The sequence below is a fragment of the Rhincodon typus genome, chromosome 24 (assembly GCF_021869965.1).
Source record: "Rhincodon typus isolate 14 chromosome 24, sRhiTyp1.1, whole genome shotgun sequence".
NCBI classification, from domain to species: domain Eukaryota; kingdom Metazoa; phylum Chordata; class Chondrichthyes; order Orectolobiformes; family Rhincodontidae; genus Rhincodon; species Rhincodon typus.
The window spans coordinates 7535576-7560538 of NC_063355.1; the positions used below are offsets into that span (position 1 = coordinate 7535576).

At 41.3% G+C, this 24963-nt stretch overlaps 1 protein-coding gene and 1 pseudogene across 1 annotated transcript in view; both read right to left on the reverse strand.

The window, feature by feature from the left end:
• LOC109927699 (immunoglobulin gamma-1 heavy chain-like) overlaps positions 1-24963 on the reverse strand; it is a 56551-nt gene that overhangs the window by 4197 nt on the left and 27391 nt on the right. The window contains 3 exon segments of the mRNA XM_048611696.1: positions 5788-5932; positions 15109-15305; positions 17921-18062. Of these exon segments, the coding sequence (XP_048467653.1) occupies positions 5788-5932; positions 15109-15305; positions 17921-18062 (484 nt within the window).
• LOC125485976 lies at positions 14982-18297 on the reverse strand (annotated as a pseudogene).

Genomic DNA, 24963 nt, shown 5'->3' on the forward strand with positions numbered 1-24963 from the left:
CTCGGCTTGTACTTTTACATCTAATTTAACCCTGGGCGGTAGGGCATCACTGAATAGGCCAACTATTATCACGTCCCCAATTTCTCTTGACAAGATGATGGTGAGACATCTCCTTGATACAAGGCTCTTTATGTGTTCTGGGGTGCGGACAAGGGGCCTGGGGATGCAGATATACTCACGGCACTATTCGGAAGGGAGTTCAGGATTTTGATACAGCGACAGATACCTCCAAGTCCAAATGGCCTGTGACTTAGAGAAAACCTTGCAGGTGGTGATATTCCCAAACATATGATGGCCTTAACCTTCTAGGTGATAGAGGTGTCAGTTTGCAAGGTGCTGAAGAAGGAGCCTTGCTGGGTTACTGCAGTGCATTTTGTAGATGATGGCCCGGTCAACTGTGGTGATGGGAGTGTACGTTGGAGATACTGAATGTAGTGCCAATCAAGCAGGCTGCTTTTCCTGGATGGTATAGAGCTTCTTGCTGTCCACGCTAGTGCAGAGCATTCCACAACATGCTTGCTTCATACTTTGTAGACGGTTGACAGATTTTGGGAGTTAGGAGGTGAGTTATTTGCTGCAAAGATCCGAACTTCTGAATTATTCTTGTAGCTGCAGTTTGTCCAGTTCAGTTTCTGGGCACACAAGAATATTGATTAAGCAGGAAATGTCACTTCCTGGCACTTCTGCTCTGTGAATATTATTTACCGCTTATACTTGGCTCGTTGTTGTTTGTGTCTTGCTACATATGGACAGCTAACACTTCATATTTGAGAAGCGATGAGTCAGCTGCTGAACATTGTGAAATTATTACTGAACATCCACAGTTTCGACTTCATGATGGAAGTGAGGTCATTAATGAAGAAATTGCATATATTTGGGCCTACAACACTACCCTGAGGAATTCCTGCAGAAATGTCTGGAATTGAGACTACTTACTGCCAAACAACGTAGCCGTCTTTCCTTTTGCTAGATATGACCTAAAATGGCTGAGAGTTTTCTGCATAATTCTAGACTTGTTGGGTCTACTCGATGCCGTACTGGATCAAATGTTGCCAGAGATATCCGAGGTACTTTCACTTTCCCTCTTGCGTTCAGATCTGTTGGCCATGTTTATGACTCAGCTACAATAAGTTAGGATCTATGTGGCACTGACGAACTGAAACCGATCTTTTTAAAAATCTATTCCAACTAATCACTCCATAGATGTTACTAAACATCACTGGAGCAAATGGAACTTGAACCTAGGCCTCCTGGCTCAAAGGTAAAGCTACTACTAATGTGCCACATGACCTGAAATCAAATGACAATATGTAGCTTAATTCTAATCAGGTGTCATTTGATAATACCGTAGACTACTCATTCCATCACTTTTCTGATGACTGAGAGTAGATTGTTTGGGTGGTAATGGGTGGGTTGGATTCATCCTTTTTTATTTCTGTGGACCAAGCGATTTTCCACGTTGTTGGGCAAATGCCAGAACTGCAAATGTTCTGGAATTGCTTGAGTCTGGGTGCTTCTAGGTCTAGCGTACAAGTCTCCTATACTATTGTCCAAAGGCTATCAGGGCCAATAGTCTTTTCAGTATCCTTTCCATCAATCGTTTCTTAATATCAAGTGGGGTGAATTGAAGTCGCTGAGGACTGCAATCTGTGATGCTGGAGACCTTTGGAGGGGGCCGAGATGGATTACCAACGCGGTACTTCTGGCTGAAGATTATTGCAAGTATCTCAGCCTTGTCTTTTGCACTGATGCACTAGGCTCCACCATCAATAACGCTGGGAATATTTGAGCAGTTGTTTAAGTTGTTTAACAGTCCACCACCATTCACGATTGATTGTGGTAGGACTGCAGAACTTGGATCTGATCCATTGTGTGTGTGATTCCTTGGTTTTGTCCATTACATGCTCTTTCTGCTGGTTGGTATGCAAATAATTCTGTGTTGTAACTTCACCAGGCTGTATGCCTGTTGTTGATCTTGTCATCGTATTGCACTTTCTGCATTGAACCAAAATTGATGGTAATGGTTGAGTTAGGGATATGCTGTACCAAAAAGTTAAAGATTACGGTTGAATACAATTTTGCTACTGACGAAAGCACATAACGTCTCATGACTGCACAGCCTTGAGTTGCCAGAAGGATTTAAAATCCACCCCACTTAGCAAGGTGAGAGTACCACATAACACAGAGGAGGTGTCCTCAGTGCAGAGATAGACATTTGTTTCCACTACGACTGTGCAGTTGTACAATGTGTTCCCGTAAAAAAATCAGACTGATACCTGTGGATGGTGTTAGTAATATGTGGCAATGTTTAACATAACAATCCAACAGCTGGCTACGATTAAAGTGTATTACTGCGCTCATTGATGCAGTGGTAATAATAAGAGAGCAATCACGTTGGATGTTTGACGTAGAAAATCTAGAACCTCCGATATAAGATAATGATGAATTGTTAATTATACAAGACGGTACTAATGTCTCATCTTTAGTTATTGATTCAGTGTGATGCGGTCGAACGCACAGTTTAGATGCAGTTGAGGTTTCACAGACCGAGTCTAAGCAGTGGAGTTGTGGACAATTCATGAAATATCAAAATATTTAAGTAAAGAATTATAGCTAATCTGAATTTAAATGTGTAATTTACGTGGTTTGTATTTTGTAAACATTTTTATATTTTACCGCAGGATGTTCAAAGAAATCTTTCACGTTCCCCTATGTGGCAGACATATGCCATACAATATTACCACCTAATGGTGTCTCAGCATATGACAGCTAGACATCATCAGCGCCTTCCAGCTGACAGAAGAGGAGGAAGTTAGATGCTGCAGCGTTTGAGCTGTCAATCAGATGTTTAATTAACTGTAAACTTCAGAAAGAGTAGGCATTCAAGGCTACATTCAATGTGCATCTGATGACAATTTCGTACATTTTATTTACGTATTGTTTATTGGGATGTGGACATCATTAGCAAAGCCAACATTTATTGCCTATCCGTCATCGTTCACTCAGCCATTTCAGAGAGCTGATGACTGCCAACCGCATTTCCATGGAATAGTTTCACAATTAGGCCAAACCAGATAATTTCACCTTCCCTGGTAGATATTATTGAACCAGGTATGTGTTAACAACTATCAATGATATTTTCGTGGGCCAGTTTTCAATTCCAGAGTTTGTTAATTGAACTGGAATTCCACAAGGTGCCTTGTTGGGATTTGAACCCTGTTGCCTGAAAATTATCTTGGGCATCTCAAGGTGTTATAACTCTGTCACAACTGGTCCACATAATGGGTACTTTGAAATCTAGAAAGTACTACTTTTTTTTACTATAATGAACAGGCACTGCCAGTCTGACATATTGGGAAAGGGCACAGGAGCTAGAGTAACAGACTTGAATTCCTATCAAGACTATGGAAAGTAGATCGGGAATTTCACTGGACCCCAACTACGCTTACATAAATTGTGCAATGGTGGCGTGTAAACCAAAATGATTATATAAATCCGTTGTGGACCAGCTTCTTCTGAACGTCCTTAGAAGTTACAGCTGTGGAGTGGAGGGACTGGAGGACAAGGGTTTCCTGGATTAGATAATTGTGTATGCAGAAGAGTGATCAACAACGTGAATCCAATTAAAACAGTTTAGGATGCTGGGCTGGATAGAAATTAGAGTGTAGCTTGTTGTAAAGACAGTTAAAAATTCTATATTTCAGCATCACACTGGAGGAAACCAGATTAAAAGGCAGTGTGTGCCCCTATCAATTGATTGCCCCAAACTTTAAGCAGCCAGGCAGGACAGCAGGAGATAGCACTCAGGAACAAAAGAAATACACAACATTTCAAACTGGGTCCCTTGCTGCCTCTTCAGTGGCACTGAATTAAGGAGGCAGAAAAAAATAGAATGTTTGGGCGAGCACCATCATCAAAAATACTCATTTATGTCGAATGAGGCTGTCAGCAGATGGAGGTAACACTGTCACTGCTTGTTGATTTTGACCTGCACAGGACTGTCCACAATTACCAGAAGGTGATCACTGTGCTTACCAGAGGAATCAAGGCAATATCGGGCACCAAAATACTCTGTAATCTTAAAATGGCTCTTGGTCAACTTATTAGTCAGCTATCTTTTGCATAACTTTCGAGGAAATTCTAATTTAGGACATTGCACGACGACTATCGCATTTCCCTACTAATTCCACGTGTAGCCCGTAAATCACTTCTGCGACTTGGAGGAAGACTTGCAGATGATGGTATTCCTTTGTGCCTTCTTCTTTCTTTGTTCTAGGTGGAAGCACTACGGACTTGGGATGCGCTATTTTTTGGAATCTTTGGAAATTTCTTGCAGTGCATCTCGAAATAGAGCGCACTACCATCACGATGCATTGTTGTTTTCAGTAGAATAAAATCGTAATGTATAGAACATAACTTTGTCACTCAAAAGCCTGATGTCAAATGCCAAGGATAAAGGGGCTGTGTGTGGGTTGTTGCAAAAATCAAGAGAAGGTATTAGAACAATTTTCACCATATTGTATATTGACATGAAAAATAAATGAATGACATTTCATGCATAATTGACTGGCAGAACAGTAAGGGTACAAGAGGAAGCCATTCCTTCCATTGTGTCTGGGTATTTTGATTCAGTGCCTGGCATTTTCTTCCAAAAATTTCCCTGCATATTGCTTCTATTTAAATCATCATCCAATGCCCTCCTGAAAGCTTCAGACGATACTATCTTGACCATACTTCCAGATGGTGCATTCGAAACACAGTGAGAGGCAGGAGGTTCAGAGGAAATGTGAGAATTATTCTTATTCTGAGGGTGGTGGGGTTCTGGAATTCACTGCCTGTAAGGATACTAGATGCCGAAACCTCATAATATTTAAGAAGTATTTAAACGGTACACTTGTGATGCCAATGGATATAAGACTATGGGCCATATGCTTGGAAATGGGATAGGAATAGTTAGATCATTATATCTCACCAACAGACTCAATGGGCCGAAGAACCTTTTTTTCTGTGCTGTAGACATTTATGACTCTATGACCACTCGCTGTATGAATGAGTTTTAGTTTTTCGCCTCTCGTTTCTTTCTTTTGCAAACCACTTTATGATGGTGCCCTCTAGTTTTCGATACTTTTGCAAGGGACGGTGTTTCTTATTATCAGTTCTGTCCAGACCCCTCATGATTTTGAAAACTTTAATCAAATCTCGTCTCAGCGTTCGACATTCCAGGGAAAGCTTGCAATATCTCTAATACGTAAGTTATGGGATTGGAATGTCCGCCTGCTAAAATCATTGAGCGTGATTTTTGTTCAGACTTTTGTAAAGCAACATGCAAGTGATCAATTGCAGCATTTACGGAATCTACAGTCCTGGAAAATTACAGGCCCTACCTCGTTTTAACTCTGCTCTGATTAGAATTATTTGCATGTTTTCAGCAATATAACAAATAAAATACATCTAAAAATCCAAATAAGAGCCAGCAATATGCCCAGTTTGATATTATAGAGCAATATGACCAGGTTGATATCATAGGTATACCTCATAAATGCCGAGGGACATCCTATGATATGAAACCTGGGGGTGGTAATTATCGAAACAGCTGTGTGATTACTGCGAGTGAATGTTTGTGGCTATCTGTTAGTACACATAGAACAATCAATGCCGCTTCAGTAAAGTTTTTACTTTAGCAAAACTGCCCATAAAGTCACGCAAATAAATATATGCTGTGAAGCTGCTGCATCCTTTTCATGCAAGGCGTGAGGCTGTTCCGCTTCATTCTGCATCGATTCCCACTCGCCACCAGTTTAGTTGGATCCAGCAACATGTCCATAGGGAATGCCATGCTCAGGATGGTGCGAGAAATCTTTGTTTTTCGGCGTCTGACTCTGAAAATCTGACAGCCTGATACAGACTCCAGGGAACCATCGTCGAACACAGGCTGGCCATCAAATAAAAAAAACGTCATCCATACTCTGCGTTTCGTATTTCAAGATCAATATTAATTGAGTGCATTTTACTCCAAGTATGGTCTAACACAGCGCCTAAATATGTTTAATATTTTTCAACAGTTGCATTATATTCGTTTAGACATGAATGCGCCTGCCTTTACTTTACAGTTTTTGAACACTTTCACTAGTTTTGTGAAGTCCAGCAGTTAATATAGCAGTTACTTTATTCGCAAACCAGTCCGAAAGCAACATGGACTAAGGAAGTATCGAGATTTTATTGTGTGAAGGTGAATTTCATATGTGTTCTCATATCAGAGATGTTCTGAAATAAAAACATGGGTTGCTGAGTTGGTATTAATAGCACCTACTTCAATGTAAACATTGATGATTAACTTTGAAAGGAGAAATCTACATTGTCTGGAACTGTTCAGTCGCAGGTCAAGCAGGTAAGGACGGCAGTATCCGTTACCTAAGGAACCCAGATGGTCATCATTCGACATATAATTTTGGATTTGAAAAAAAATCCACCAGCTGCCATGCCATCAAACCAGGTTCACAGAACATTGTGTGCGTTTCTGGAGCATGTGTCTAGTGGCAATACCAAGGCGCCACCACCTCGCCTTTCTTTCTGTGAATTGTAACACATAGGGAGACCAATTTTTGTTTATGCTTGGTCGCAGTGTCAGTGTCAGTTTCAAACTGCCAGCTGGCCCTATGAAGTAGATATTTGATCAGCCATTCCCGAACTAATCACTCTGGACCAACCCAAGTGTGCGAAATTAGAAAACAAATTGAAGTTGGAGCTAATACAACATAGAATTCGGAGAATATGCAAGCAAATACTAGGGGAGTCCTGACACCCTGCGTGAGTTGGTTCAGTTGCTACAGAATTAACACTTTACTGCCACAGAGCACAGTAAACATAACGTTAAAGTATTATCACTAAATATCCTTTAATGTGTGAATCCTTTGTAGGCTTTAAATAGATTGACATTGAGATTGCGACAAATCTTTAAATTCTGCAAGTGAATCAGTGGACAGACAATGGAATAACCCATTCCAGATGGATACATTTAGATTGTAAACCAAGCACTAAAGCAGCGCTACTAGTTTTGCTTGCATTCTTAATGCAGTGATAGACAAGAATAAGGAAGTGGGTACGAAGGAAGGGAAGCAACATGAGCATATGCAATATATCAAAGAATAAAACACAGAGGGATAATTCTCAAAATATGGTAAAAATGTATATGAAGTTGTGCAGTATGAGGTTGTGGCGTAGCCGGGATAAAATGTGCTATTAGACATTAGGCAGATGCTGTGGTACACTCCGGTAAACAACACTCTGTTAGTTATATCCCATGCAACAAAATAATTGAAAGCCAAGAGCAATTAGCTCACAAGTCTATTACATAGCCCTTCACTGTGCTATACTTCGGTACGGTTCCTGACTATTGCTCGGATGCCGTGATGACTTGACCTGCCTTCCCTCACTTCGTAAAGAAAGTGTCATAAAGGCAAAACGCCTCAAGAAGAGCATCTCTCATCCCTCCATGAAGATGAAGTCTGCAGAAAATAATAGCCACGCTCAGAGATTGAAGATTGAGCTGAGAAAAACAATGTTAGCTACAAAAGAAAGCGATTTCTTTTTATATACTGTATTCACCGGAAACTTTCCTTCAATGTACTGTTCCATTTTAAATTTGGTGGCAGGGTTGTAGACAATCGGAATCTGTCTAGAATATCTCGGAATATGCACCGTGACACTTTAAAAGTAAACTCTTTGCAGGCCTAATATTAGTTACCGTTAAAATTGTTATAGATTTTAAAAAACCTGCAAGGTAATTTCACTCATAAGGTCAATTCAGCAAATAGCAATGACAGAGCCATTTGAAAAGTATATGAATTAGATTGCAAACTCTGACATCGTAATTCTTGTCTCCCGTAAATTGCATACAGAATGAAGAACAAGCAGCATTCCATCAAGTCAGATAACAATAATGGATAAATTAACTGCACAATCGGACTCTTATGATGCAGTGGCAGCACCTCTGAACCAGAAGATGTAGGTTCACATACTATCTGCTTAGAACATGCCTGAACAATTGAATTTAAAATGTCTGAAAGGATTAATTGAATTTAATTTGTCTGAGGACACAAAGTGGGACAGAAATTAACACCAAAAGCGGAAAAGTGCGGGATCTAGAGTTGGATTAGCAGTGTATAAAATAGATTTTCTCTGCAATAAATATCTCCAGGACATTATTAAATGCAAAAAGTGAAGAATGCCCAGTTGAAACATGCGAATATGGTAAGGGCATTGTTAAACTGCAATCTGTGACATTGTATGAACAGAAATCAATAGAGCAGATATAAATAATAATCCTTATATCCATTCCATTCCTTATCCAAACGCCGACCTTCCTCACTATCATCAGAAAACACAACAGCAGTTCTCAGAACTCGGCTTCATAACTTTAAACCAGCCGTCATTCATCTGATGCCAACATATTCATTCCTGGCAACAGGGATACTCTCCAATTAAACAGTTGGAAGAACGATACCTTAATCTCAGCCCTCCACACACTCCTTACATGGAAAAAGATTTCATTCTTCAGTGACCAATGTCTGTGCTTAACCACACTGTCTGCAAAATCTTCTTCCAATTAGATGCACATCCAATTTGCAGACCCTGTATTGCTCTGAATTTTCCTGGAAGGTGTTATGGATTGTCAGTCGCCACCGGGAAAGCAAACTTAAGACCAGAACTAGATCTACCACAGTTTATGGAATAATGAAACAAGTTTGAGCCTTGTAGGAGATTACAAGGGATCTACAAAATCCCGGACCTCCCAAGTACAAGGAGAAACAAAACAAGTGAGCATTCAGTGCCAGATGCAACTAGCATACATCAAGAGAGTCAGCGTAGCTTTCCAAGACAACAAAGTTAGAATGCGGCGAAATATGTGCCAATAAGTGAAGTCAGTGCTATCATTATTCATTTTGGGCACTAGACTTGAGCTGAAGTAATGCCCAGATGGTGAATGAAGGTACCCAAGGTTGTTTGTATAAGAGGCCTTGAAGACTGAAGTAGGTCACCTGTCATGTGCCTCATTTAGCCAAAATTCGGAACTCTAACAAAGAAGAGAAACAACAGAGAGAGAGAGAGCAAAAATAATGACATCAGGAGATGAGCCACGTTAGGTCCAATAGGGAGCTATGTCTTGGTCTGGGAACACTTGGAAAAGGACACAGAAATCAATGAAATAGTTAGTCTCCAGAAAGGGTATACCCCAAAGCTTTGTCAAGCAGCAAGTTTCTGAAGATGTCCCCTCCCTAGCGGGGTAGTCAATGATTTGTGTGTCATATTGGAGGACAAGCTGAGCCCATGCTAAATGGTAGTTAACACATGTCAATGGTACTGAAGGTTCACCTGACACAGAACATCTATGCCTCTAGATATTTTCAATGGTCCACTTGATGTAGTTCTGGATCTTGCAGACTGGAGCACGAGAATGCAACATGCTGATGGTAAACATCCTGTCCAAGACAGCCAGGAATTATGTATATTTGCACACTAATCTGGACAGTGAAACTAAATGAGTCGTGGGTTTCATGGTAATCACTGGACTCTTCCAGGTGCAGAGTGTGATCAACTGAACGCATGTGACCAACTCCAATTTACAAGTCTGTGCCTGTCATCATTATGAGGTGATCGATGTATATCTAATCTGTGACAACGGCAGAATGATCTTTTAGATGTGTGCACAGTTCCCGTGAAGTCACCATGGTACATATATAGTCTAGCAGTCTAACAAGACACTTATTCCTGCTTCATGCATGTCATAAGGGATGGATACCCAAAGTTAAGTACAATACTTAGAGCATATGTTTACCAATCCCTGTGAAGATATCATGCACAGTTGCAGAGAAGTGCTTAGCCAAGTGAGCTAAGGGAAAGGAAATGAGTGGTAAGGACCTGAAAGCTTGATGATTTGTTATTGGAGGTGAGGATTCCGGAAGTAAGGGAGATTTGATCAAAAAAATGAGTGTCATTGCATATCAGACTGGGACTTATGTTCCCAGTTCATTGCTGGTGGAATAGTGAGCAGATAGCGTAGAGGTAAAGAGAACCTGATAATTCAAAACAATCTTTGATTCACATCAAAGAATCATAGAGTGCCTATTATGTGTAAGCGGGGCAGTCAGCTCATCAATCCACACTGACCCTCCCAACAGTATCCTACCCAGACACACGCCACGAGCCTATCCCGATACCCTCGCACTTCCCACGGCTAATCCACCTACCTACATATCCCTGGACGCGATGGGCAATTTAACATAGTTAATCCACCTACACTACACACCTTTGGGCATAGAAGGAAACTGGAGCACCCAAAGGAAACCCACGCAGACATAAGGAAAATGTGCAAACTCCACACAGACAGTCGCCCAAGGGTGGAATCAAACCTGGGTCCACGGCACTGTAAGGCACCAGTGCTAACCACGGAGCTACCGTGCTGCCATCAAAGGGCAATTTCCAGAATGAGTATCCCTTTTGCATTTCTATGAACAATTTCAAGCAAAGACGTTTACACCACAGGGATTTTATATTAAATCAGACTGCGCTGTGAGATAGGAGGAATGTCTGAGAGCTGGCACCGAGCCGCCGCAATGTGGATGTCAGTATGCCAGACAACAACTGCATCAATCTTGTCGGGAGGCTTGTTTATGAAATCAGGTTGGAGCTAAGAGCACGGAGTGCAGTCAGTTCTGAGGGACCTAGTTTTGAATGGGTGAGGAGTCAGAGAAATGAAGGCAATCAATGTCATGACAACAGTTCTCAATGAGTTGAGTGGAGGAGGAGGACTCATCCAGCGAAATGGACATGGTGATGCAGGTGACTGAAAAAAAGTTCAATGTCATGTCGTGCCTAAAATTCATTGAGGTCGGTGTGCAGATGGAGAACACTAAGTCCTCTGCTGAGTACAGAACGTTCAGAAAGAACGGAAGTTCAGAATGAAGTGTAAATAATCCACAACAGATAGGGTTAGGAGATAGGGATAGAGACAGAGGGAAGTGAAGCGGAGGAAGGCTCCAGAAGGGCATGAGGACATCTGAGTTCTTGTGGTTTTCACTATTTAATGCCTGAAAGGGAGATAAAATGTTTCTTGTTAGAACATCCAATGAACGGGAGGATGAAGTGGAACTATGGGGCAGGACAGCTTTGACATCGTGTGAGGCGGTGCTGATGGAGAGAGAGTTGGAGACTGTGCATATGGAGGTGCATGGCACTGAGTGTGAATCTCAGGAAACAGCGAGAACAATGACTTCTGCTCCTGTAATAGTAAAATAAGATATTTTGCGACTATTGTTGAGTAATACTGTATAATCATCATTTAGTAATAGCTATTTCATGGAAATAACGAATGGGGAAACATGTAATGGTAACAATTGTCGTGTGAGAAAATAAATTCCCACTTTAAATCTCGCAAAGTGTAGATTAAAGACAAAAAAAGAACTGTTCTGAAGAAGGGTCACTGGACCCAAAACGTTAATGTTGATTTCTTTCCACAGATGCTGCGAAAGGCGCAAACGTTTTTCCAGCTGTTTCTGATTTCCAGCATCTGTACTTCTTTTGCCTTTAGATTATGGGCAACTGTTTTTTCATTTTCCCTTCACGGTGATTTGCCTGCTTTCCCGTTTACACATTAAATTGACTTCAGCGGTGTTATCTTGCTCCAACGCTTCGGTATTTGGGACACAAACGTTAGAATTTGCTTAGTTTTGCTCCACAGCAACGTTGTTGGGCAAAGTGAGACATTTATTTCATTAGACTCCCAATGGCAGTGTTTGAAATCAAGATTTAGTGCCTGGGAACCTACCAACATCGTAATTTGTCCCTGGAGCATGTTTCACAATTCATTGAGATGCTCTGTGATGTTCCAACTCAAATCCACTTTCCCGCCCTAAACCCATATTCCTTCTTTCAACAATGCATCGATGTATATCTGGAATGTAATCAACGACACATGCATTACCTTCTCAGGCGTAGCTTTTCAAAGACTAAGAAATTTATCCTCATGTCAGTCATTTAATGTCGCTTTTTTTCGACTATGGATTTGAAGACAAAGCATAATGCTTTGCCACTGAAACATATCCCTCCCTATTAAACCAACTCCACTCCACACTGCTGTTGTGTTTGATTTCCCTGGAAATCAGCTAGTATTTTGTTTGCACTCTTTCTGACTACAATAGCTCCCACACTTGCATGCAGCAGTTTAACTGGTGTAGTCCTATATTAGACTTAACAATGATGGATATGAATGGGAAGCATCCCTCACAGAATCACAGTGTGTGCAAAGAAAATTTCTTTTAAAATTGTGACTTTTATCTAAGCCTTTTCACGTCATAGTCCTTATGGCATCGATCGTTATGAGCTTCTGATTTATGACTAGAAGCAGCTGATTCGAAATCGGCAAAACTGATCATTTAAAGTCATCAGATAATTTTGAGAGAGAAAATCTGTAGAATCAGAAACTGCACCAACTATGGTCCCTAATGCCCAGAGCAGAGACAGTGGCAAGATTTGACCAAAAATTGCAGAAAAAAGGTTGGTCACAAGTCCTGACACTAAGTGTTGTGCATTCCTGGCACAAACATAGACAAAGGGTTCAGCACAACTCCCAGAAGGACAAGAATCTTCATTGAAATATATATCTTGCGTGAGTTAGCCATAGTAAATGCAGGGTTATGTAGTTAGTGTCGGGGGCTGTGTCTGGCTGAAATATTCCTCCGAAGGTAGGTGCAGACCCAATGGGCCAAACACAGTCATAGAGCCATAGAGATGTAGAAGACAGAAACATACCCTTCAGTCCAACTCGTCCACGCCGACCAGATAGCCTAAATTAATCCAGTCCCAATTGCCATCATTTGGCTCATGTCCCTTTAAACCCTTCTTATACATATAACCATCTAGATGCCTTTTAAATGTTGCAATTGTACCGACCTCTAACACTTCCTCTGGCAGTTCATTCCATGCATGCACCGTCCCCTGCGTGAAAAAGTTGCAGTTTAGGTTCCTTTTAAATCTTTCCTCTGTCATTCTAAACCGATACCCTCTAGTTTACGACTCCCCTACCCTGGGGAAAAGAACTTGGCTATTCACCCTATCCATGTCCCTCATGATTTTGTAAACGTGAATAACGTTACCTGTCAGCCTCCAATGCTTTAGGGAAAATGGCCCCAGTCTATGCAATCTCTTCCTGTAACTCAAACCATCCAACGCTGGAAACATCCTTCTAAATCTTTTCTGAACCCTTTCAAGTTGAACCTCATTCCTGTAGCAAGCAGACCAGAACTGAATGCAGTATTCCAAACGTGGTCTAACCAATTCCCTGTACAGCCACAACAAGACCTCCCAACTCCTTTACTAAATGCACTGACCAATAAGGCAAGCATACCAAATACCTTCTTCGCTGCCCTGTCTACCTGCAACGCCACTTTCAAGGAACTATGAACCTGCACTCCAAGGTCTTTTTCATTGGCATCACTCCTCGGGGCCTCACCATTAAGTGTATACGCCCTGCCCTGATTTGCCCTGGATTAAACTCCATCTGCTATTCTCTGGTCCACCGGCCATCTGATCAAGATCCCATTGTACGCTGAAGCAACCTTCTTCACTGTCCGCTAAATTTTGGTCTCTTTTGCAAAATTACTAACCATGCCTCCTATATTCATATCCACATCATTTATATAAATGACAAAAGCAGCGGACCCAGCAGAGTTCCTTGCAGCACACCACTGGTCACAGGCCTCCAATCCTAAAAGCAACCCTCCACCATCACACTTTGTCTCCTAATTTCGACCCAATTATGCATCCAAATAGGCAGTTCTTACTACATTTAATATGATCTAACCTTGTTAACCATTCTACCATGCGTAATCTTGTTGCATACCTAACTGAAGTCCATACAGACCATGTCCACCATTCTGCTGTCATCAATCCTCTTTGTCACTTCTTCAAAAAACTTAATCAAGTTCGTGAGATGAGATTTCCCACGCACAAAACCATGTTGAGTATCCCTAATCAGTCCCTGCATTTCCAAATACATGCAAATGCTATCCCTCAGAACCCACTCCAACAACTTGCCCACCACTGTGTCAGGCTTACAGGTCTATGGTTCCCTAACTTTTCCTTACCACCTTTCTTAACTAATGGCACGCTGTTACCCAACCTCAGTCTTCTGGCACATTACCCGTGGCTATCAATGGTCTGTCTGCACTCTAAAGATTCTATCTTTGAGATATTTTATCCTTCTAAAGTTGGGGACTCGACCACTATACCACAAGATCACTCACGTCTGACTTGGAGGCAGTTATTTTTCACCACCTTGTTCAGACGACATATCACAGGCAGAGGCATGTGGGACTTGCATGCAAGCCTGCTGGCTTAAATGAACGGACTCTACCACTGCACTACGAAAGCTCCCTTGTGTCGATCTTTGATTTTCTTTTACGTTTGAATTCAAATTTTCACACTCTGCCAGGGTAGAATTCGAATCTATCTCCCCAGAACATTTGACCAGGATTACTAATCCAGTAACATTACCACTGAATCTCACTGTCCTTAAGTCCAATTTTGAGGAGATATTTTCTAATTAGCCTGTTCAGAGATGTTATCACACACCTCTAGATTAGATCGGACTTGTTGGCAATGATATCAAAAAATGTGCAGAATGCTGAAAAAATGAAACTTCACGAGTCGCCACAATTAGATAGTTGTTGTGAATTCTATCAATGACAGAGGATAGAAACTATATAAACGTTTGTGGTAACAAATAGTCATTCTCATTATACTGAGAGTATTTGCACGTTGATACTTTGAATAACTCAGGGTGAACGCAACTGTAAAACATACACAGGGACTCCGCCGACAAACTGCAACCTGTTGTGATTTAAAATTGTCGACTTTGCAGAATTTGTTTGATTTTATGCAAAACTTGCTGCTAGCATAACAAATCGATGCATAAGCCATTTGAATCAAATACAGCTAGATGTCGCGATACTTTTTTTGAAGTGGGTTTGTTAGAGTCTCGTGTTTAATCCCACAAGAATAAAGCTCGTGTAAGTTCCACTCTGTGACTGACAGGGTCAGATAACTGCTCACACTGAACGTGTTGTCCTTCTCCTGCTGGATCCGATTGGTCTCTACACCGTCCACCCTCACACTGCCATCTACCGTCCACTGAATCTCCACAGCGCCCGGGTTACAACCGCTCACCAAACACACCAGGGTCACCGTGTTCTTTTCCGCGATTTGAGCAGCTGAAGGCGGAAGGAGTGAAACCGAAGAGGCCCGTGGATCTGATAAATGGAAATAAGTCGAAGAAGATCGAATTATTAATTAACATGTAAATCGTAATCAATGTTTCACATTTTTCAAATAGTTGCAAATTACACATCACTCTTCAAAGCGGAGTCTCATTGTGACAACAATGCAACCCTTGCAGCTGCCGGTGCTAAAAACCATGTGACCTGAGAGGATATTGCCACTTTCTAGATGGCAAGGCGCTCATGCATATTCTGAAGAAGGAATTGAATCAAATCGAAATACAAGGACTGAAATTCCCTGAGTTTTTAGGAGAAAGGATCTCAATCAATAAATTTGACTTAGAAATATACTAGTGATGAGAGAAAAAAGATATAATATTTAAGGCACAATATTTAAGGCCGTGTTAAAGACGAAACAAAAGTTTCCACGTTTTTCCTGTTCGTATCGCGCATTTTCTTAAAAAAGGATGTAGATAGTCAACTGTAAAGCGCGCTCAGATGTCCTCAGATCGTGGTCGGCTGTATATCAATGCAAATCCGTTCCCATATTTCCAATCTTAAAAAGAAACGTACCCATGATAGTCAGCATGAAGTAGGGCAGTGGAATAGGATGCGTTGAGATTGAACTGTCAGAGTCTCCTGCCACTGCCTCAAGCTTTACCGCCTTCGGTTGACAAAGTGAATCATTCAATCCATTTGATTCTTTCATATAGAGCAGAGAAGAAAATATGAAACTGTCATAAATCTGTTCAAGTCTACGGTTAGACAGTGGTGTCACTATAAAATTGTTTGTGACATTGCTGTGCGCTGCTAGCTCTTCCGGAGCGCCTCCGTAAGTAGTCCCTGATCCTTTTAACAAATCAATGCAGTTCTGAGGAATTCCCCTGGAAACCGACAACGTCTTTTTTGTGATTTTAAATTTGGAGAGCGACTCACCGCGCAGTCTGAGAAGATATCGCAAACGGGTAATAGCATAGCTTTATAATCTCCTTGCAACGGCTGAAGACGTTGTACATTGTGACAGTGGAATTTCTGAAATATCCTGGGATAATGGAACAGGTTTTGCCTTCTTTTATATCATTGTCCAAATAAAAGTTATCTTCAGCGAATTAATTGAGAGTGGAGCTTGGAAAATTTGGCGTTTGTATTATTAGAGAAACTTTGCAGATACGATAGAATATTTTCTGTTTTTTATCTTCAGTTGGTGCATAATAACAATGAAAAGACAAGTCGAAATGGCAATAGCGAATGCGTATCTTCGCTAATGTTACTGCTCTTACGCTGATCGCAGAAACAGCGTAAAAGTGCAACTGAGAGAATATAAAATATGTGCCAGAGGCTTTTGTGACTCAGTGGTGTAGTCGCTCCATCTTGGCCTGGAGACGCGGGTTCAAGTGCACCTGCATACCGTTGGTGAGTCCAAACAGATTGATATAAAGAATTCCAACCAATATAACCATCTGATCACTGATTGCGCAGATCTCACAGCACCATTCGTCGAATGGGTAGATTCATTAATAAAACACACTTCATGTCCATCAATGATGTTTGTCCGCTCGGCTGGCTATCATTTTCACGAACTATTTTCTGATATGTTGATGTTAGTCTGCGGTGATCATTGCGAAATGTGAGACTTAGCTACTTTCATTGCGTTTGGAGGCGAAGGTGAATTCCATCAGTTTGCCCCATTGTCCATCCTTATTCAAGATTGGGGATCCAAGCTCCATAGATCGAAGTAGAATGAAGCATTTAAAAGTATGTTTCAACTACTTGAACAGGGCTATCGGAGGCCGGGGTACGTCAGTCTGAAAAGCCAGATACCAAAGAATTTTAGTACGCAGAAGGAGGAGACTTTTCCCCTCTTTTCTCTTTTAAACACTCCCTTGGTTCTGCTATCTCCATTCTTAGAGATAAGTCATTGCAGTCCGAACCCTCCCTGGGTAAGTATACATTCCATCCTGTCCTTTCATACTTCTCCCAATGAAATTAAGTTTATCTCCTCGGGCTAGCAGCTGCCTGATCTCTGATAATGGCCGCATTCTATTAGAATATGGGACGTGATGGCAACGTTTCTTCACCTTGGCTTTCTCCTAAAGTGCTTTAGGTATTTTTAATCAATTTATTTCTGGATCTTCAAACGGATCTCTGGAGCAAGGGGGACTTCAGCGCGGAGCCTTCTAGCCGAGCATTAGGGACACAACCACTGCCCATAAGAGCCGCGCTTAACCCATCTAAAGCCAGGTAATACTGGTATCATCTGGGAAACGATTAGACCTACTTCCTGTTTACAGCCCAGATCTTCCACTTCAAAATTAGTCGCATTTCATCCTGACTGACCCTTACATATCACATGGTGCCGATTTAATTGTAAATATACATCAGAACAATAGACGAGATGTGATCTCGTTTAGTCTACAAAGCAAATGATTTAAAAGTAACTTTGAGACTTCCGCTGTAATGGCGCATTCACATATTTACTGCCCTGTTTAATTTGGTTCCTTTCCCGAAGGTGAATTCACCAACATCTGCCAGAGCGCAGCAATAATCGGCGGGGTTCTCTGATTGAACATTGCTGATAGCTAAATGCATCTTGTTACTGGACGAGTCCACGGACCAGGTAAATCGATCTGGAATTCCCGAAGCCGTACCTGTGCTTTCGTGCCACACAAAGACCAGGGCACTGCCGGGTTTCTGCCAGTACCAGATCGCGTCGTAGTTGCCAATTTTGCCTCCGGATATGATACAGATGATGTTCACAACTTTCCCCGGGGATATTGAGGTGGATCCTGGCTGAGTCAAAGCAGGATTCCAGTTTGCACTTGGTGAAATAGTGAAGATATCGACAAGTCACATTCGCAATTTTGAATACTGTTTGTTGTCTACGTCCACCACCCCGCCACCCCCCCACCCCCACCTTAACCAATATACAATAGGAACAATATAACAATAACGAAGGTGCAAGTGAACGCCTGTACTTACTGTGGAGACATAACAGAGAGGTGAGTGCTCGAACCCATTCAGTCATGGTGAAGACTTGTGAAAATCAGATGAACAATAATTCCTGACACAACTTGTTTTGGACTCTTTTCAACGCCTTCTTAAGAAATATCAGCCCTGACAACCAGTGAGTATTAAAAATGCATGCAAATGTCTATTCACATAAAGCGAATAATTGGATTCTGCAAATTGTGTCGATTTTAATTTGCATAGAGCGCATGTCAGTTATTTTAGAGAGAAACGGAACTACAAAGACATTGAAATCAGCACGGAAATGGTGGAATAACCCAAAATAAAATAATCGTTGAAATATCAGGAATTAAGCGAGCGAGTTTTGAATATTAGATTGGTGAACATTACAATAGAAAGGTAAAGCTGAGGATGGTAAATCGTGGTAAAGCTTTTGAATTCCCAGGGAACCCGATTGAACGAGCAGATATAATTTGATATTTGGTTTGTAGGCAGCGAGAGAAAGAAGAGATTGAGCATTTTCTTTTTGGTATCAGAGTATGGACAGATAGATAGATAGATAGATAGATAGATAGATAGATAGATAGAAGACAGAAATTGTCAATTTCTCTCGACCATGAAAAGTGAGTGAGTTACTAAAATACTGAAGTCTTGATGAGTTGCATGTTGTGAGGAAAATGACAATGACATCGAGCCTTTACCATGAAGTTACATAAACGGGACTTCGAAGGATATTTAATGTTACAGGAAACTGTAATATGGAACAATTGAACACTATGTAAAAAATGATGAATGAGTCAAATGTAGTAGTTGTTAACAAGGACGGTGATAGCTACGAAGAACTGCAAACTCAATACAGTGCTGCGTTGAATTGTTGAAGGAATTGTGCGAAAAGTCGTTCCTTCCTACTGGAACAATAGGAACCTCCTCTGAAACAACAGAATCACCTGGATATTCGCACTAATAATAAACGAACATTATCTTCATTAAGTACACATGAGAATGAATGGACAGGGGAGGTGCGAGTGGATTGAAAACTAGCGCATGTGATACCCGCGTTCAGGAAATTGTGTAACAGAATTCCTGATATACCCCGTGGGTAAAGCTTCAGGAAAAAAAGTCGTGAAGTGGACAGATTTGAGACTTTTGAGGTGAGTGGCATGGATGTGTAAAATTGCATTTCCTGATAAATCAAGGCATACGGCTCATTTGAGAACGTTGTTTGCTCAAATCTAAAGACTGCCTTTAACGAATAATCACATAAGTGGCCAGATAACAAAATTGAGGTTCTTGGCGTAGGTGGGCTACTGTTACATTGGATAATAAAAATGCTTTATGGACAGAAATCAGCAAGTTTTAGTTTGTTTCGCCTGGAGGACTCTAGAAATATTAATCGCTAAGTATCAGTGCTGGGACCGTTTGATTCATGGCAGTGGCTTGTTCATTAGAAAACAGGGTAAAATTTCGAAAGTCGTCGTTAGTACAAAATCGGAGATGAGTCACTGAGGTTGATACCAATTAACTGTAATCGGACAAACATAAACTACAGAATGGGCAGGCAACTGGTAGATGGAATTCAAAATAGAGTGGTGTGAGGTTGTGTATTTTTTGCAGGACCGTTAGGGTGAAGCAACATATAATTAAAGGGAAAATTCTGCGAGAACTAAGGAACCTAGGGATCATGTGAATTTAGCTTCAAAGGTGGCAGGCCGTACTGACACATTAGGGCTTTTTAAATTATGGCATGACTTGTGAATGCCAATGGCAAGGTCAGCATACACTGCTCATTTCTACACAAACTAGACGAATATTAAGCTTTTGAGATAGAAGGTGTCGAGTTCATAGACAGAAACGTTATGGAGAAGATCTAGAAAAGTGAGGGTTGCGTCTACGGTTGTGTTCAGTTCTGCGCACCACACTTTCGGAGGGATAAGAAAATCCTGAAGTGGGTGGAAACAAGATTCATCAAAATAATCCCTGGGTTGACGAAATTTATTTATAAGGTTAGCTTAGAGCTGGTGTTCATGTTCATGGGTAAAAAAAGAGATTGACTTGCGATTTGATGGGAATCTACAGGATAATGTCAAATTTAATTAACATAGAGAAATAAAGATTGCTGCCATTAGTTGATGGTAGAAGAAGTAAAGCGTGAAACTTCAGTTTTTTTGGGTAAGAGATAAAACAAAGATGTGATTAAAGACATTTTTTCGCTGTAAGACATAATGCCCCCTGAAGGGGTGGGAATGGAGGTAGTCAATAACTTCATAGGAAATTACTTTGCCTCCTTGTTCCTTGCATTGGCCTAGTGGTATTGTCACTGGACAATAAATCCAAGAACCCTGTTAATGCTCCAGGGACTCAGGCTCAAATTTCACCATAGTAAATGGTGGACTTTGAATTCAGTAAAAAATCTGTAATTAATGGTCAGACCATAAAGCTATTACCAGTGTTTTGGGAGGCAAAAACCATCTCAATCTCTAATGCCCTTTAGGGAAGGAAACTGCAAGCCTACTTATGACTCCAGACCAACAGCAATATAGTTGATTCTGAACTGCTCTCTAGGCGTTAGGGATGGGAAATAAGGGCTGGCTTAACCAGTGATACAGACATCCTGTGAGTAATTGAAAAAGAAACATACACACCAGAAGGAAAGAAATTTACAGGGCAACAGAGATAGAGAGTAGAATGTCTCCATTAGGTTGCTCTTTATAGACCATGAATGGGCTCGACAGATTCTAAATAGACTCTTTTTCACTCATATTGTTTATATGACTTCATAATATTTTGTCACATAAACACATATTTCCATGAAAAATTGAAAGAAGTAGCATTTTTATTGTTCAGCTGAAAAGCAAGGTGAGCAAGGACTGAAGGTTCCATTTATCATGACCACAACAGGCATGTCTGCAGTGTTCTGTGGACTGCAAATTTGTGCAGCTCATTAATCCCATTGTTTCTGATGCTCCAATTTTAAAATTCCCAGCAACAAAGCTAGTCTTAAACAAATTAATGGGATAGTAGGAACTGCAGATGCTGGAGAATCTGAGATAACAAGGTGTAGAGCTGGATGAACATAGCAGGCCAAGCAGCATCAGAGGAGCAGGAAAGCTGACGTTTCGGGATTACACCCTATCTCAATGCTCTGAATGTAGCGGTTGTCGCGGTTGGGGCCAAATTGGGAAGGCCTAAATGTGGATTGTAGTCCATTGGGGATGATAATCTCAATGTTCTGAATGTGGCAGTTGTCACGGTTGGGGCCAAACTGGGAAGGCCTAAATGTGGATTGCCTGAAACGTCAGCTTTCATGCTTCTCTGATGCTGCTTGGCCTGCTGTGTTCATCCAGCTCTACACCTTGTTATCTTAAACAAATTAATGACCAGTTTTCCTTTATCAAACTGTTACTTAAAATTAGTTAGTAAAATGTAATAGTTGTTATAAAATGCAGGTATAAAGGTAAAAATAAGTACAGCTAAGAAGATACCTGAAAATTTGAAAGTGAGGCCAATTGTTATGCTACAGATATGTTACTTGCTTGAATATTTCTTTTCTGAGGTGAAAGATTTGCAAACATGAAGACATCAACTGCAATGTTTCTCCCATTGGTGCACTGAGCAGACTAATTTCTCTGACAGAGTGAAGGCTCCTTTGTCTACGTCTCCTTTAAATTGAATACAATGAAAATATCTGGAATTAAAAATCTTATAATGACCATGAAACCATTGTCGATTGTGAGAAAAACCTATCCAGCTCACTAATGTACCTCAGGGAGGGGAAATTGCCATCCTCACCTGGTCTGGCCTACATGTATCCCACAGCAATGTTGTTGACTCTCAACTGCCCTCTTAAGTAACCCAGCAAGCCACACAGCTGTATTAAGTGCTGCGAAGCCTCAACAACAACAAAAAAAATGAAACAGGATAGACGACTTGCATCTACCCAGGCACCAGCAAACACAATGGCAAAATCGCCCTACCTCCTTGCAAACTCCCCCTTAGAAACTTCTGGGGGCTCCTACCAAATTTGGGTCAGCTGTCTCACAGACTAGTCAAGCAACAACCTGACATAGGCATTGTCATGCTCACGGAATCATACCTTCCAAACAATGTCCCAAACACCACCATCACCATCCCTGTGTATGTCCTTTTGCACTGGCTACACAAAATGAGCAGAGGGGCGGTACAGTGACACACAGATGGGAGGGAGTTGCTCAGATTTAACTCCAGAAGTATCATGGCTTCAGGAAACATCCTACTGGTTACTGTGTACCAAGATCCCTCCGCTGATGAAGAGATACTCCTCCATATTGAACAACACTTGAAGGAAGGATTGAGGGTGGCAAGGGAGCAAAATCTACTCTGGGTGGGTGATTTCAATATCCACCACCAAGGGTCGGCCAGCAGCAGCACAACTGATTGAGCTGGTCGAGTCCTAAAGGACAAAGCTTGATTGGGTCTGCAGCAAGTGGTGAAGGAACCAACAAAATGGAAAAACATTCTAGGCTTCATCCTTACCAATCCACATGTTGCAGTTGCATCCATCCATAACAATATCGGTAAGAGTGATCAACACACAGACCTTGTGGAAATGAACAGCTATCTCCACGTTAAGAATATCTGCCAATGTGTTGAGTGTCAATATCACCATATTAGAAAGGATAGACTTCAAATAGATCGTGCAACTCAAGACAGAGCATCTATGAGGCGCTGTGAACCATCAACAGCAGCAGAATTGCACTCCAGCAATCTGCAAAGTCATGGTCTGGCATATTCCCCATGCACTCATTACCATCAAGCCAGGGGATCAACCTCGGTTCAATAGAGAGTGCAGGAGGGCATGCCAGGAGAAGCACCAGGCTTACCAAAAACTAAGGTGTCAATCTGGTGAAATTACCAAAAAGGACTACTTGCATACCAAACAGCATAAGTAGCAAGTCATAGTCAGAGATAAGCAAGCTCACAGCTAATTGATCAGATCTAAGCTCTGCAGTCCTGCCACATCCAGTTGTGTATGTTGATGCACAATTAAAGAACTCACATGGTGGAGGAAGCCCCACATATATCCGCACAAAAACCAGGACAAATCCAACCTGGCCAATTACTGTCCAAACAGTCTTTTCTTGATCATCATCAAAATGATAGAAACTATCATCAACAATGCTATCAAGCAGCACCTGCTCAGCAATAACCTGTTCAGTGATACCCAGTTTGAGTTCCACCAGAGAAACTTCTGACTTCATTATAGCCTTGGTTCAAATATGGACGAAAGTGCTGAATACCAGAGGTGAGTTGAGAATGACTGCCCTTGACATCAAGGCAGTATTCGGCCGAGTGTGGCTTCAAAGCACCCCAGAAAAGCTGGAATCAATGGATATCACGGAAAAATAAAATGTTGCTCGTTGGATTCATGCCTGGAACATAGGAAGATGTTTGTGCTTGTTGTTGGTCAGCCATCACAGCCCAGGACATCTTTGCAGGAGGTCCTCAGAGTATTATCCTAGGCCCAACCATCCCTAGCAACTTCTTCAACAACATTCCCTCCATCATGAGGTCAAAAGTCGTAATGTTCGCTGATGATTGCATAATGTTCAACACTATTCACAAGTCCTCAGACATTGAAACAGTCCTTGTTCAATGCAGGAAGATCTGGACAATATTGAGGCTTGGGCTGTGAAGTGGCAAGTAACATTCACGCCACACAAATTCCACCCAATGACCATCACCGATAAGAGACAATCTAATCACTTTCCCTTGACATTCAATCATTCAATCACTGAATCCCCACTATCAGAGCCGTGAGATTGCTATTGAACAGAAACTCAACTGGACTCACAACAAAAACACATTGGCTGCACGAGCAGGTCAGAAGCGAGAAATGCTGCAGTGAATAACTCATCTCCTGACTCCCCAAAGCTTTATTGTATTCCACAAGATACAAGTCAGGAGTCTAATGTTTGGATCGGGGTAGCTCCAACGACACTCAAGAAGCTTGGCATCATCCAGAACAAAGCTGTCTGCTTGATTGGCGCATCCACAAGTATTCACTGCCTCCTCCACTGATGCTCATGTTAAAGGCCAGACCAAATCTCCCCAAACTGTTTTTAAGATAGTCAAGACCCTAACATTCTCTTACTTTAAAGGTGACTGTAAGGCGTTGTGTTCCAGATGCAATTTGATTTGTCAAACTATCAGAATTAAAGCAAAACACACTTCATGCATCCACTATAGTTAAAATACAACAAAAGAAGAAAGTAATTGGAATAACTTAACTCTGTTGGAAAACTGAACAGAACAATAGATACAGTAAGTATTTCTAGTTAGGTGTTCAAATATCGCAACATCCCATAAACACACCCTTCACAAAAAGCAAACTCAGAAAACAGATTGTCTCACATGCAATTCTCTAATCCAGAAGGAAAGAACATCAAAAGACATTTCTGAGAAGGAGACAAGTCTAGTTTTCAGCTGTAGCAAAGAGAAATGTGGCAGCTTTATCACAACTCCAGCAGCTTCTGCTGCTGAAAGATAAAGCTTAAAACCCTGGCACTGTGGGAGCTCAACCACACCTTTTCAGACTGCTTCTGTTATTCCAAATCACAAACAAACAAGACCTTACAAGCTATTTACTCTAATAGTTTTGGTAGACTGCTCGGTACCTCTGCCTTAAAACCTATCTTCAAAGCAAAGACAAAATAAGCTTTTAAAATTACAACACCGCTAAGCTTAG